Here is a 14,803-nt window from a genome sequence, read left to right as displayed (position 1 = left end):
TCAGACTCCATTTCTTTTTTTTTCAAGTGTAGACAGCAAAGGCTAAGAAAACTACAGTACAGAAGGGGCTTTAACATATATAGGACAAAAACAATAAGTTTGAAGAAAGTTTACTATTAATACATGAACCCTTCAAATATTTTTTGCTGCATAATTACACTGGGACTGCAGATAATAATGGCAAATGTATATATGCAAAGCACTGATTTATAAATGATGTAAAAATAAAAAGTATGTTCCCCACTAAATAGTGCACTTCAAAGAACATACATCGAGGTTGCTGCTGAGGGAAATGTAAGGCCACATAGTAAAGAATACAAAAATTCACATGCAGAATAATATTTCTAGGTACCTGAAAGAATCCTGGAGGCATGGGTCCACCTGGCATTCCATCATTGGGAGGCATGTTACCCATCACTGGACTGGGAGCAGCAGCCGCGCTCTGTAAAAGAGACAAGTAGGGAACATATCAGTAAAGTCAAAAAGAGGGATATAAGTTAAACTGGCTTTTAGAAACATCTTACAAACATATTTATAAGCCAGAACTAACCTAACTACAATGTGTAATGAGCAATTTGGCCTTCCTAGGTCATTTTTGGTGGCACATCAGGTAATGTTTCAGTTAGGAGAGAAAAACAACTCATACAGCCCCTTAATCACATGAGCCAGGGAGGTGCAGGTAAACTGTCCTATATTTGAAAGTATTTCTGTCTTTCTTTTTGGGATGAAAGAGTAGGTGAAACAGAGAAAAGTCTAAGGTGCCCCCAACTGAATTGGGGATTATTGTCTTCAGTAGATGAGAAGCAGCCAGTGATGGGATTTGCATGTTACACTCACTTTCAAGTTATTACTGGATCACTGCCACTGCTAAATACATATGGCTTGAATATGAACCAAAACAACTAATAATTTCCCCACAAGTTTTTTTTGTAGAGGAAACATATATTATTTACTTTAAGCTACTTCCTTTTGCTTAGTAAAAGTGGCTGAATTTAAGGCTTACTGATGTATTTGTGTATTGGAATGGGTTGATTTCTGAAATAATCAAGTTTATCGTCACTATCAGTCTCTCAGCATCTGTTTCTCTTCATTCTGTTTTTATGCAGGCGCAGCAGTTGGGTGTCAGATAGTCATTGCCAGTTAGATCCAATATATCTTATGGGGGGTTCCTTTCCTAGCAGATGAATTAGAGCTCACTCAAATAACTGATTCCAGTACAAAAAACATCTAACAAAAGAACTGCATTTTGCAGAAATTGTGCATGTAGAGAGACATGATGCCTAGTGATTTGTAATACCTCTTCTAGGCAAAAGGAGCCCCCCCTATAAGATATATTGGATCTAATTGTCAACACCCAACTCCTGCATGAAGAGGAACAGATGCAAAGAGAGGGAGAGTGAAGATAAACATGATTATTTCAGAAACACTATAGAAATTTTAATTGATTGTATTTAGAAAGTTTCTTATTTCAGTATTCCGAAACATATATTAAACTTTAATTTTTACTATAGTTCCCATTTAAACCTGAGACTTAATGGTTTAGATCAAAGTCTACTGTCTTGTGTAGAACAGAATTGTAAAGTCCATATTCTTCACTGGCTGAATACAACATGTAGTGCCTTTATTACATAACTAGGGGCAAGACACAAACCCCCATGTGTAATGAAAGGCACTGAGTTTTCACAGGCACAGTAACCTATAGCAATCAATAAGATCTTTGTTTTTAAGCAGGTGACCAGAACATGCTACCTGGTATAGGTGATAAAAACAGTAGCAAACTTTACAATAACTGCACATTATAGTGCCTAACCCCAAAAGTGCATAAAATGGGTGCACTTAGCAATATGCCTCTTGGTTTGTTGCTAAGACAAAAGATCTTTGTGCTTTGATCAAAGACGTCTTTCTCTAAATACAGGGCTGCTTGTGTTCAGCTATGCTGTATTCAAAGGGAATGGGATGTGGGCAGAATTGTATTTATATATTGGAACCAGTGGGCCAATGCCTAGGGCAGCAGCCCTCAGTTACCTGCTGCCATACACTGGCAGCTAAATAAAGCAGCAGAACTTGCATTACACAAATTATACTGTGAATGCACCAAAGGTTGAGGTCAGTGGCATACAGAAACTAGAGGAAGAAGACCATAGTGGTGGGGAGCTGGGTATGGGCAAAAGAGGGTGGACAGCAGCAGAGAGGGCAGTTGGCCATTAATGGTAGAAGTGCATGCCAAGCCCCTCCAAAGATTTTTTTGGTCTCTGGCTGAGGGGCTGCCCTCGGATGTAGGAGGCCTATTAAATCATGCCCATTGATGCAAATGGTTTTCGCTATCTCAGAACTGGCAAGACATTTTGATTAGAAGGCCAATGATGAAATTCTACAAATGCTTTAGCTAATAAAGCAGAAATATATAACTTGGTAAAAACGGTGCTGGCAAAAAAACTTTTTAGCATAGGATGAATGAAATTCAACCTGTGGGAAAATATCATTTATAGCCAGATTTGCTCAACCAGTAACAAATCTGCATGAGAAAGTGTCTAGCTTAGACTTAAAACTCTGTATACAGTGAAACCTCAATTTTACATGCCCTGATTTTAAGTTTTCCCTCATTCTACATTGTTTTTTCGTTGTTTCACCTATATATTATGCATAATACATTTCTCTGATTTAACATTTTCCTGGATTTTACATCATTTTTTTCTGGTCCCCTGAAAAACGTAAAAAAATGGGGGTTCTACTGTATTTGTAAATGGCAGAATCTCTTTTTACAGACAAGATTCCACAGAATTCGAATCACTTCCCAAGGATAATATTCTGGAGGTAGAAGGGTTACTGTATAAACGGCAGGATCTTTTTTTATTTAAACATATCTTCCCAATGAAGACATATTCTCTAAGGGGATCTGTTTGGCTTGAGCCTTACCGCTAAAGGGCGGAAGTGTTTAACCAAAGTTGTGTCCTGTAACCATGGCAACATCTGACTTCCAACTGTTTTATCAAACCTGGCACAGAAATCACATTCCCTCAACAGCACGGACTATCATTTAACACCGTACATCTCCCTCGGTGTGAGAGGCCATTGCTTTTGATGTGGGCAGATTGCCTTTTTCTAAATGCTTCTTTTAGCTTATTCACACGCAACTCCAGCCACTTCTATACCCAGGGCTGCAGTTAAAGAGGTGGTAGATGCCCTATGCAATGCTTAAAATATGGGAAAGCTTGAGAAATAAGCAATTTCACCCTCCATATGATGTTCGCTTTTAGACTTATTACTCCTTTGACTTCTGCTGAATAAACTAAATATTTTTTAAAATTGGCATTATTTATTATGTCTCTTTGTTATATACATTTGAAAATTGCACATTTTCCTTTACTGTACCAGCTTCCCTGCTGACAAACATATATATAAAAAGCCTACGTATCAAATAATGCAGTCGGATTAAAAAATGATTTTATTTTATTCTAGTGGTAATACTAAAAAGTAATCCACCCCTTTAAACTACACATCCAGCACCTAAAGAAACTTTGGCTGTTGGTGGATTCAGAGAAGGCTGGACAGTGCTGACCGTATAACAAAAATACAGTTATGGGACCTGTTATCCCGAATGCTCGGGGCCAGGGTTTGTCCAGGTAATTGTTCTTTCCATAATTTGGATCTTCATACCTTAGGTCTACTTATTAAACCCAATATGCTGGTTTTGCTTCCAATACAGATTAATTATTTTTTAGATTCAATCAAGTACAAGGTACGGTTTTATTATTACGGAGAAAATGGAAATAATTTTTTGAAATTTGGATTATTTGGATAAAATAGAGTCTGTGGGAGTCAGTCTTTCTGTAATTTGGAGCTTTCTGGATAAGGGGTTTCTGGATAATGGATTTCATAAATTTTTGCAAGCTACATTCCTAAATATGCAGCCTCATGTTATGTTGCCCCATGCAGGGCAGTTTCTGCCATGAGTCAAGGTGAGAACCTTGCCTCAGGCCGCAGCGGCCAGTTACCAGGTCAAGTTTTTAAAACAGAAATTCGGCTTCGTTATTGTAGAGAACCTTGTTCTAGCGATGCAGCCCCCTTCGAACCGCTTCAATGCTAACGTTTTAAAGCAGAGCAGGCGGGGAGGGGGGCCTCAGGCAGCAGCAGCCCCAGGATCGCCCCTGGCCCCATGTGAGGTATCAGCTGTGTTCCCTTTGCATCACATTTAAACTAGTGAGACACTTTGCTACTGCTACAGTAACTTCTTTTTATTAAAACTGGCACATAAAATCAAACTCCCTTAGCAGCACAGACTATGATTTAACTTCACATATCTCCCTCTGTGTCATACACTACTGCATTGAAGTAGAAAGATGAACTGAATACTGTTGCACTTATGAAAGGCAATTTCACATGGGCTTTGCCAGCTATTTGGATAGTGAGGAGGAGACACTTTTATCTTAATGTTTAACAAAAGAAAATCTTGAAATTGGGGGTATCGAATAGTGTTTTTAATCACAGAACAAGATTCTATTTTTTAATATGGTTTCAGAAGCATATGAACTCCAACGAGTCTACCTTCTAATCAGGGTGTAACCAGGTTTTAGATGAGCAGGGTTAGAGGTATTGTGTATCGCACCAAAGCATTCAAATGTTCATGGTAATAGGCTGTCTAGGAAGTTATTATGTGTTACAGATGACAATGACTACTCATTGGGTTAGGAGAGGTTGCAAGACAAGGAAAAAAATTTGGGGTATAACTTACTGAGAACACACACGCACAGTGTCGGACTGGGAACCTTAGACCGTGGGCCCACTTACCAAACTATTATTCCTCCTCTCTCAACCTCTTTATTCTCCTAGTCTTTATCTCTACATACTATATTCTATTCTTCCATTATTAAGCTTTTTTCTCCATAAAGAAATAGGGAATGACCATGATATAGGCCAAATAGTTAGAAGCAAGAGGCCCACTGACACCTCCTGGTAGCCGGTGGGCCAGTCCGACACTGCACACGCATATACCTTTCCTGCATATTTTTCCATTATACTGCACATATCATTCTGAATTGTAACATGGATTGCGCAAGATGAAATACATATTACTAGCATGAAAAGTACGTTCCCTCTATTAATTATCAAATATGGTAATTCTATTAAATACTGTATAGCATGTGTACACTAATGGGTGCACAATAGCTCCTAGCAGCATCATGTGCCTGGTACAACCGGTATGGGATCCATTATCCAGAAAGCTAAATTACAGAAAGGTCATCTCCCATAGACTTCATTTTATCCAAATAATCCAGTTTTTTAAAAATGATTTCCTTTTTCTCTGTTATAATAAAACAGTACTTTGTACATGATCCAACTAAGATACAACTAATCTTTATTGAACCAGAACCAGCTTATTGGGTTTATTTAATGTTTAAATGATTTTGCAGTAGACTCAAGTATGGAGATCCAAATAACAAAAAGATACATTATCTGGAAAGCCCCAGATAGCCCCAGTATATGGGGATATATTTACAAAAATTATGTTGGACTCTTGTGGCTTTTGCAAATAGAATTTGAATTTTCTTCTATTTGCAAAAGCCCCTAGAGTGCAACAGCAGTTTTTATGGATTTCCCTGATTTTACATTTTCCTGAACATAGTTTTTCTCCTGGTCCCCTGAAAATGTAAAAAGGGGCTTCTGCTGTATGTTAAATTGATGGACAATTAACTATGTGAAGATCACATGGATTTATCAATTTATTGTAGCCACATTCTAAGCAAATTCTGTAGTAAAATGGAGGAACAAGGAACACTGATATTATATTTACACAGTCCAAGTGACTGCAAAAAGAAGCACTTCAAGCCCTTGGGCCATGATTTTTGCCTGAAGCCTTTTCAATTGTCAATAATAAGCCAGGGGCTACTCACAGTGCATCCTACTGTAGTCAATAGAAAATGTTTCTCAGCATTTTAAGCAATCAAAAGCACGCCTTTACCAGCTTGCATCTTATTTATCTACATATGAGTGGAAGCTTCTTTACTGTTCTAAAGAGGAAACATGACTGTACTGTACAGGAATATATTTACTGAGCCATAGCACTTTACACTAACTTTTGTACATCTGTTATTTTAAACATCTCTATCCATCTTTTACTAACTAACTAAAAACTAATAGTTAGTTACTAACTAAAGCAAGACAAAAATATGCACTAAATCCATAACTGAAAATACAGGACTGTTCTCAGTACTGAGCCGAGGGTTGTCGATAATCCCTCTAGAAACAGATGAGCTCCTTTCTGATTTATAGAAGTTTAATTCCATGTATGCCCCCTTTCAGTTTTTACACTGACCAGAGCTGCATAGCTAGAAAGCACCCTATAGTAGGCTCCCAAATATACAAATAAACACAGTACTCTGTAGTCTGAATCTAGATTGCTGCTAATATATGGTATTGCCATTGTTCTGAGAATTAAACATGTTAATGTGACTGTGTGTTCCCTGCCTTTAGCTCTGTACTCCAAGATTACTTTCCCACAAATGAAAGTTGCTTGATTACACATTTTACTGTTATTCCCTTGTGTTTCACAGTGCCCAAAGATATGTACTTCTCTTGCAAAATTACTTATGTAGCGGTAGATACCCCAAAGCATTGTAAAGTTACATTTCCCAGTGCTCTAAATAGCATCACATAATGTAACCTTTTTGCATACAGCTGAGTACCTTCACTATGGAACTCCTTTTTTCCAAATACTACAAAGTGCACAAGAATGTCAGAAAGGTGGCTAAATCCTGAGAAACTTAAAAAAAGGGGAAAAAGATTGGTAGTAATCAGAGGCAATGTAAATAAAACAATAATGCTCTGTATTTGACATAAAGGATGCTCGTACTATTCACTGGAACATGCTTAGCTGTACTGTCTTTCAGAAAATGCTCCACTTTAAATTATTGTGTAATGATATCCTTTGAAAGCTAACTTTTAGTGTGTTATAGAATGGCCAATTCTGCGCAACTTTTCAGTTGGTCTTCATTATTTTTATTTTTTTATATAGTTTTTGAATTAATTGCCTTCATCTTCTGACTCTCTCCAGCTTTCAAATGGGGGTCACTGGCTACAAATATATTGTTATTGCTACTTTTTATTACTCATTTTTCTATTAAGGTCCCCTCCTATTCATGTTACAGTCTCTTATTTAAATCAATGTATAGGATGAAACTGCAAACTGGAGAGCCTCTAAATAAAAAGCTAAAAAGCTCAAAAGGCACAATTAATAAAAAATGAAAACCAATTGCAAATTGTCTCAGAATATCACTCTCTAAAGCATACTAAAAGGTAATTTAAAGGTAAACAACCCCTTTAATAAAAAGATTTACACTTTTGTGCCCCAGAATAAGTTGCTTATCAGTTTCTAATGATTTACTGTCAGATCCCAGTCACTAAGTCAGAATTCCACAGACAAAAATGGTTTCCCTTCACCCAATGTTTCCCTTTGGCCTAAAAATAAAACTGCCTATGGCTGTGACACATAGGGTTGATGCCAAGCAAAGCATCAACCATAATTCTTAGCATAATATCTCTACAACAGCATTTCAATCAGGTCTTGGTCTGTGCACATTTCTTTTTCAAATGGGGTAAATGGATCCCTTCCTGAACATATGCACATTCTCCCCAGTGAGAGAAAGCTCCGGTGCAAGTATTTGATTCGGTGTTTACTTCTATTAATTTTGCAGTTAATTAGTTTCAACAGAACAACAATAATTAGATATGTCTTTCCCTCTTTCCTTCATCTCCAAATGAATAAAACATTTACTGACAGCTTATCAAGAACCGTACTGTGAAGCCAAAAACATTGTTGCAATAGAAAAATAGACATTGAAAAGGTATAAAAACAAAAGACTATAAAGCTGTGTTGTGGACACAAGGCTCTGCATGTGAAGAGGTACTGTATATGCTAAGCATGGAATGGTAGTGTGAAGGCTAAATAGTTAAAGGAACAGTAACACCAAAAAATTAAAGCATTTTAAAGTGATTAACATATAAAATACTGTTAGCATGTACTGGTAAAAGCCGTGTATTTGCTTCAGAAATACTACTATATTTTATAAAAATAAGCTGTTGTGTAGCTATGGGGCAGCCATTCAAGCTGGAGAAAAGGCATAGGTTACATAGCACCTAACAGATAAACCCTGTCCAAAACAATGGTGTTCTATCTGTTACCTGCTATTTAACCTGTGCTTTTTCTCCTTTTTTTCAGCTTGAATGGCTGCCCCCATGGCTACAGCTTGTTTATATAAACTATAGTAGTCTTTATGAAGCAAACACACCAGTTTTACCAGTGCAGAGCAACAATATATAATATTTTAATTACTTTGAAACACTTTCAGTTTTTGGTGTTACTGTTCCTTTAAAGAGTGTATCACTCTGCTTCCTTCAGGACCAGTTTTAGGGAGAGAGACCTTGGGTCCTTCAGCAAAAGGGGGGCCCCTTGGGGAGGAAATGTAGATACAAAGTAGAAAGATATATATTTTCAGTACTAATATCAGGGATAGCCTGTCCAACTGTAATCCCACTCTTTATGGACAGTATCTTTAAGAATCCTACTGACATTTGAAGGTTATTTTTGTAATTACAACTGGAAGGCTGCTGGTTTAATAGCCCTGATTTATGTTATTTATTTCCTACTCCCATGAAAGTAGTCCCAACCTTTCTGCATTACTGGGGCCTTTTCTTTACTAACACTTGCCCTGATCCCTCTTCATTTACCTGTATGTGAAGAAAAGTGGATGAAAGAGTATATAATATGGACGATATATCACAACAATTTCTTACAAAAGACCTGCAATTAACAAACAAAGCAATTGGTCGTTTAGTCCGTCGGACAGGTTAGAAGATTTATGTCGGCTAACGATAAGATCTCTGCATGTATTACCTATTTGATCATATCAATAGGTGACTGTCACTACTATTTGTCGGACATAACTTTTATTGTTACATTGAAATTAATGATATTCACGTCTAGTTTAAGGGATACTTGAAAACCAGTAAAAAATAATAAAAAAAGACCACAGAGGCAAAGAACTGTGTATATAAGAGTAGCCAGAGGAAGAGAAAATTTGAATAACAGCATGGAGAGGATGGCGGCAGGGAAGGAATACTAGAAAAGGTATAGAAAACATCAAAATAGAGAAAGGGAATGTGAGGGCATATGGGGTGTTAAAGTTGAAGCAGGTACATTAATAGTCAGATGTAAATAGGCTTCAATGGGTTAACATGCTGAAAATGCCGTCATTGCTGCTCTATCACCTCCTCCTCTACTTCTACATCGCATCGGCCAAGGGAGAAAAGTACCTTGCTCAGCAAAGCCTCCTGCATATCAATAAGATTAGCTTCAGCAATGAGAGGGGTAGAGCACTCTGCTGAGAATAAGCGAGGGAAGTAAGGAGAGAGAGAGAGAGAAAGACAGCCAGGGAGGAGAAGTGTAACAAGGCAAATGAACCACAGTAATCGGAACAGAATGAATGAACAAAACAAGCAGAAAAACACAAAGTGTGTGAGGATAAAAATAAGTAAAAGTAAATGAGAAAAGAGAAATGCAGAAAAGACTGAACAAAGGATTAATGAACAGAATTACAGGTAAATGGGACTAAACAAAACATAATAGGGGGTTAGAAAAAAAGCACAAAAGACGAAAAGCATATAAATACACTATGTACATGAATAAAACCCAGATGCATTATGTTTTGCCTGTCACTTCAATGAACTTTGACAGCCAGATATACCCCTGCCTATGTGTGGAACAACTTTCATTCTTGGTTTAGGCAGAGTAGGGAATACCTCTTATAGTAACGTAAGGATTCTCTTCAAACCAAATTACTTACATATACAATTTTCTTTACTTGTTCAATGCAAGGATAAAAATGAAGAGGCAAGGTTTCATGTGTCTAACCTCCCATAACATTCTAACACAGAGACAATTATTTGTACGTCCAGTTAAGTTACACAGATTTAAGAACAAAACAAGTGAGGGGCAATTGTTGAGATGGATAAGGTTAATTATATCAGTTTGTGTCATTCTTTGTTACAAGATCTTCAAGGACTTCAAATAAACACAAAAAAAGTTTATTTCAACTTTCAGCTCCTCTACTCGAGCCGTCTTCAGGAAGGACTTCCTGAAGACGGCTCGAGTAGAGTAGCTGAAACGTTGAAATAAACTTTTTGTGTGTTTATTTGAAGTCCTTGGAGTGCGGTTTGTGATTATTGATATTATATATATATATATATATATATATATATATATATATATATATATATATATATATATATATAGTTTTTTTATTTATTTGCCTGACTCTGTTGCCTTTTCACTTACCCCATCTAAAAGAAATGCTCTGTAAGGCTACAAATACAAGTATTGTTATTGATACTTTTTATTAACTCGTCTTTCTATTCGGACTCTCTCCTATTCATATTCCAGTGTCTTATTCAAATCAATGCATGGTTTCTATTGGACCCTAGCAACCACATTGCTGAAACTAGAGAGCTGCTGAATAAAAAGTTACATAACTCAAGAACCACCAATAATAAAAAATCAAAGTCAATTGCAAACTGTCTCAGAATATTGCTCTCTACATCATACTAAAAGTGAACTCAAAGGTGAACAACCCCTTTAAAGGATAACTAAGCTTTTGATTTTAAAATCTCAAAAAAGACTCTTAACAGACCCCAGAATGACATACCTCTCTCCCTACACTGAGTCTGGTGGCTTTTCTAAGATAGCTGAACCCCGTAGCTGAAATCAGCTCAGCCCCCTTTAAGATACAGAGCTTTCCTTGTACAGTACAGCAAGTGGGTCAAAAAGAGCTTTCCTTGTACAGTACAGCAAGTGGGTCAAAAAGCTTTCTACTACGCATGCTTGCTGTCTGCTGCTTAAATGGAAATCAATGAGGCATGTGCAGTTAGTAGACAAACTTTTGACCACCTTCCTGTTCATACTGAAAAGAAAGCTCAGTAGACTAAAGGGATGGAGTTTCATGATAAGGTCTGTTTAGAGGCTTTTTAAGGATCTTAAATAAAAGTAACCTTAAAAAGGTGTAAGATACAATGGATTTTTTTTCACACAATTCTCAACTGACATGTATCTATGGATATAGGAAGCCTCTATACCTCCACCCCAATTAATGAGGACCTGTGGATAGAAACAAGATAATACTTTGGATGAGGATCAATGTCACAAAATGCTTATTGTTCTAAATGCTGTACTGATTAAGAACAACGTTTCAAGAGCAATCTTTTGCACAAATTAAAGGGCTCACATTTGGCCCCTCCTACGCTAATAGTTTATGGATTATTTTGAGAAGGCTTTTGTATATCCCATACATCTCCCATACATCCATCTCTCATGTAGCATCTTGGGTTTTGTTATATTGACGATTTGTTGTGTATTCGGACAGGCTCACATTCAACCTTGCAGAATTTAAATTGTTGAATAGTTGTCCAGCCTTTCTATGATCTATATTGTAATCCAATATTGATTCTATGATGATTCTGAATGCACATTATTAGATATTATATCTGACTTTCATCTGATTTATGCACTAAAAATACAGAAAGAAATATTTATTCCATTAGACAAGCTTTCATCCTAGTCAAAACAAGTAGTATTTACACTTTATAATAATTTAAAGCTTGCCATTAAAGCTGCAGTCATTTTCTCCAGACTAAAGCTTATTGGCTCACTTATGATAGCCTCCTGTCAGGCTGTCAAGCTAATAGCTAGCTGAAAATTGCCCAGTAATCAATCGGTCAAGTTTGAAAATCCCATCAGACGAGCACTGCATTGATGAAGTCCTTATCCGATGGGTCCCCATAGACCTTCATTTTCCGAAGTTGTCCGACGAGGAAACTTGGGCGACTTCGGAAAATGAAGCGCTCCGAGTGCCATCCTGCCGGCGATTTAGATTCTATCTGGCAGGAAGGCTTTTCCGGAAGATTAGTTGCCCCGAAGAAAAGGCGATTAGTCGCCAGACGACTAAAGCTCCCCGAATCTTCCCGCGTGTCTCTGCCCTAACATAGGTCAACAGAGAACTTGAGAGCAAGTGGGGTTTCCAGTATGACATCTTTATCTTATAGAGTGATAATATCCTCATATACATTTCTGAATGTTGCCCTGTGCAGTTTTTTAAATAAAGCCCCCCAGTTAACTTGAAGTATAGAGCTCAGCACAAACAGTCAATGGAAATCTAATGAAATGACACCTTGAGACCACAGCATCATTCATTGTCTCACTATATTTCATGGATTTCCTTTTCTCCAGTAGCAGATGGACAAACTCATTTATTCATCTCCCAATGGTCTTAAAACTGAGTATGAGAAAAATAGCTTCTCTAATTCCCTTCGAAGGTGTTGATATCACATGGGTAAAAAAAGTGTGCTATAGTAAAATCTGATTCTGAATATTAAAGGTCACCATTAAATTATTGCCAGAACAATGCAGGGAATGTGGAAAGGGCACACATGTTATTCTCTGCCAAATTATATGTTTCTTCATTTATGCCTGAAGAGATTGAATATCTCCTTTGGCTTCCACTGCTTCTAGTAGCCACTTTCTGAGATACCTAGAGTTTTTTTCCTACACATTAGTAATATTGAAAATAATTTGTCAAATACATTTCTAACACAATGCCTCATGTTATGTCCTAAGAAACATTATAAAGTGATAAATTGATTCTGTAGTGCTGGGAAAGTAAACGCAACAGTTTAGTTAGTTTTATAAAGCCATGTTATTTGGGGAAAACATAACTACAGCTATCAATAATCTGTTCCTGTGTAAGCCTTCAGTAAATAATGTCATATCTATCTGTATTTGTATGGCCAATCTTGCAATCCCATTAGCACAGGTGATAACATTCTAAATAAAACCCCTATCTGTAAGTGCATGGGCCATTGTCTAACAAAAGATCTTTCTTTTCAACAACATGTAGTACATATCAGCAGCTTTACAGTGATTCATTTTTTAAAAGACAATATCTATAAGTGTATGGACAGTTTTAGGCTCTTACCAACTATTATCTCTAAAAATTACTGGATCCTATAATGGCCAGATATTCAATAAAATGATCTAACCCTTGTATAACACACATTATGCATTGCTTAACAAATGTCCACAATTCAAGAGATGGATTCATGCAGTCTTCTAAGGGCTAGTCCACACGAGGAGATTCGGGGAGATTTTGTCGCCTGGCGACTAATCGCCTCGTCTTCTGAGCGACTATCTCCCCGAACTGCCTCAGCATGTTTTACCATAGGCTACAATGAAAAGTCGCCTGCGCTAAAGCACAATCGGCGATGCGTTTTCAATAGTCGCCCAAAGTTGCCTCAGTGATCCTATTGTAGCTTATTGGAAAACATGCAGAGGCAGTTTGGGGAGATAGTCACTCAGAAGACGAGGCGATTAGTCGCCAGACGACATAATCTCCCCCAATCTCCTCGTGTGGCCTTACCCTAAAGCTTCAGGACAAGGTAAACAAGCTAAATAAGTGAAGTAGGCAAAGTAATACAGGCAGAACCCTGGATGACTATTTATATTGCTAGAAAACAAGCCCGTCTGACTTACAGTAACAATTGGCAATCGTTCTATATTGTTTCACTGAATTTATGAGACCTTTACTGTATCTTTTTGTTAGGTACAGAATCTGTTATGATTAATTTCACGTTTCTCATTCACAGGGGACAGGATTTACAATATCTCAATTGCTTAAATTACACATAATTCATATCTCCTGATATCTGTCATGCTAAGAACACAACTGTTTTTGTGTGCATGTATGTATGTATGTATGTATAACTTGCTACGTGGATAGGCAGTGCTGCAGAAGAATCTTAAAATGTAGGAAAGTACACATAAGGTGATAGTAATCCTTTATATAATCAATATGGTTAGCAGATGTCACATGGCTGTTGTGTGAGTCTTAAGGTTCAGTTGTGTGACATACAGAACATACCAAATATTGTGAATTGCTGCAGGGATGGCACATAACCCTTCACCTTCCAACCCTTACCAGTCCACAAACTTAAGCGTCATTCGGGCAGGCAAGTTAGGGAGCAGCAGACCCAGGCTACTAAAGGCTGTGTTCTTACTGCCTGCCATTTTACTGCAGGTATGGCTTGATTCACCTGACTTTTCACCTGTGCACTAAGGGGCTTGCTCTTGCACTTCTGCCTGGTTGCATCGTAAATGAGCATTTTTGTGTTCTCAAACAACCTAATATGACTTCACATTGATATTTCTACTTTTAAATTAAAAACATTAACAAAAACATAAAGTGACATTAAATCCTTGTCGAAATTAACATATCTACCATAAGCTTGTCAAAACAAATCTAAATGCATTTGGGGACTTTGTGTGAGCTCACTTGACTTTGCATAACTCACAATGTGGTAATTTGTCTGTTCCGACACTAACGTGTTGGTTGCATACATTTTAATTATTCTCTAAACATGCAATGATATACTTGTACAGTACTATACAATGGTGTATATATATATATATATATATATATAAATATATATATATATATATATATATATATATATATATATATATATATATATATATGAGAGCCACACCTATTACTTATTTCTATAAAATTAACTGAGCTGAGTCAGGAGAATAACAATAGGAGAAGTAGACCATATTCTTTGCCTAGAATATAGTTTTGTTAACTACTAGGTTATATCAATATGCTCTGCCAAAACTTTACATAACTGCTAACCAGTAATATAGCCATATGCTGCTTGTACCACACCTATATTTTGTACTGATTGCTTGCGCAGTTTGAATGAA

The 14,803-nt window shown here is 37.0% G+C and overlaps 1 protein-coding gene across 1 annotated transcript in view; it reads right to left on the bottom strand.

The window, feature by feature from the left end:
- The window catches only part of ssbp4.L (single stranded DNA binding protein 4 L homeolog), a 229,323-nt gene that overhangs the window by 39,482 nt on the left and 175,038 nt on the right, over positions 1-14,803 (bottom strand). Inside the window, exon 5 of the mRNA XM_041562361.1 lies at positions 353-442. Within this exon, the coding sequence (XP_041418295.1) occupies positions 353-442 (90 nt within the window). The remainder of the gene's footprint in view (positions 1-352; positions 443-14,803) is intronic.

The sequence above is a fragment of the Xenopus laevis genome, chromosome 1L (assembly GCF_017654675.1).
Source record: "Xenopus laevis strain J_2021 chromosome 1L, Xenopus_laevis_v10.1, whole genome shotgun sequence".
Classification (NCBI taxonomy): Eukaryota; Metazoa; Chordata; class Amphibia; order Anura; family Pipidae; genus Xenopus; species Xenopus laevis.
This window is presented reverse-complemented; position numbering and strand designations above follow the sequence as displayed.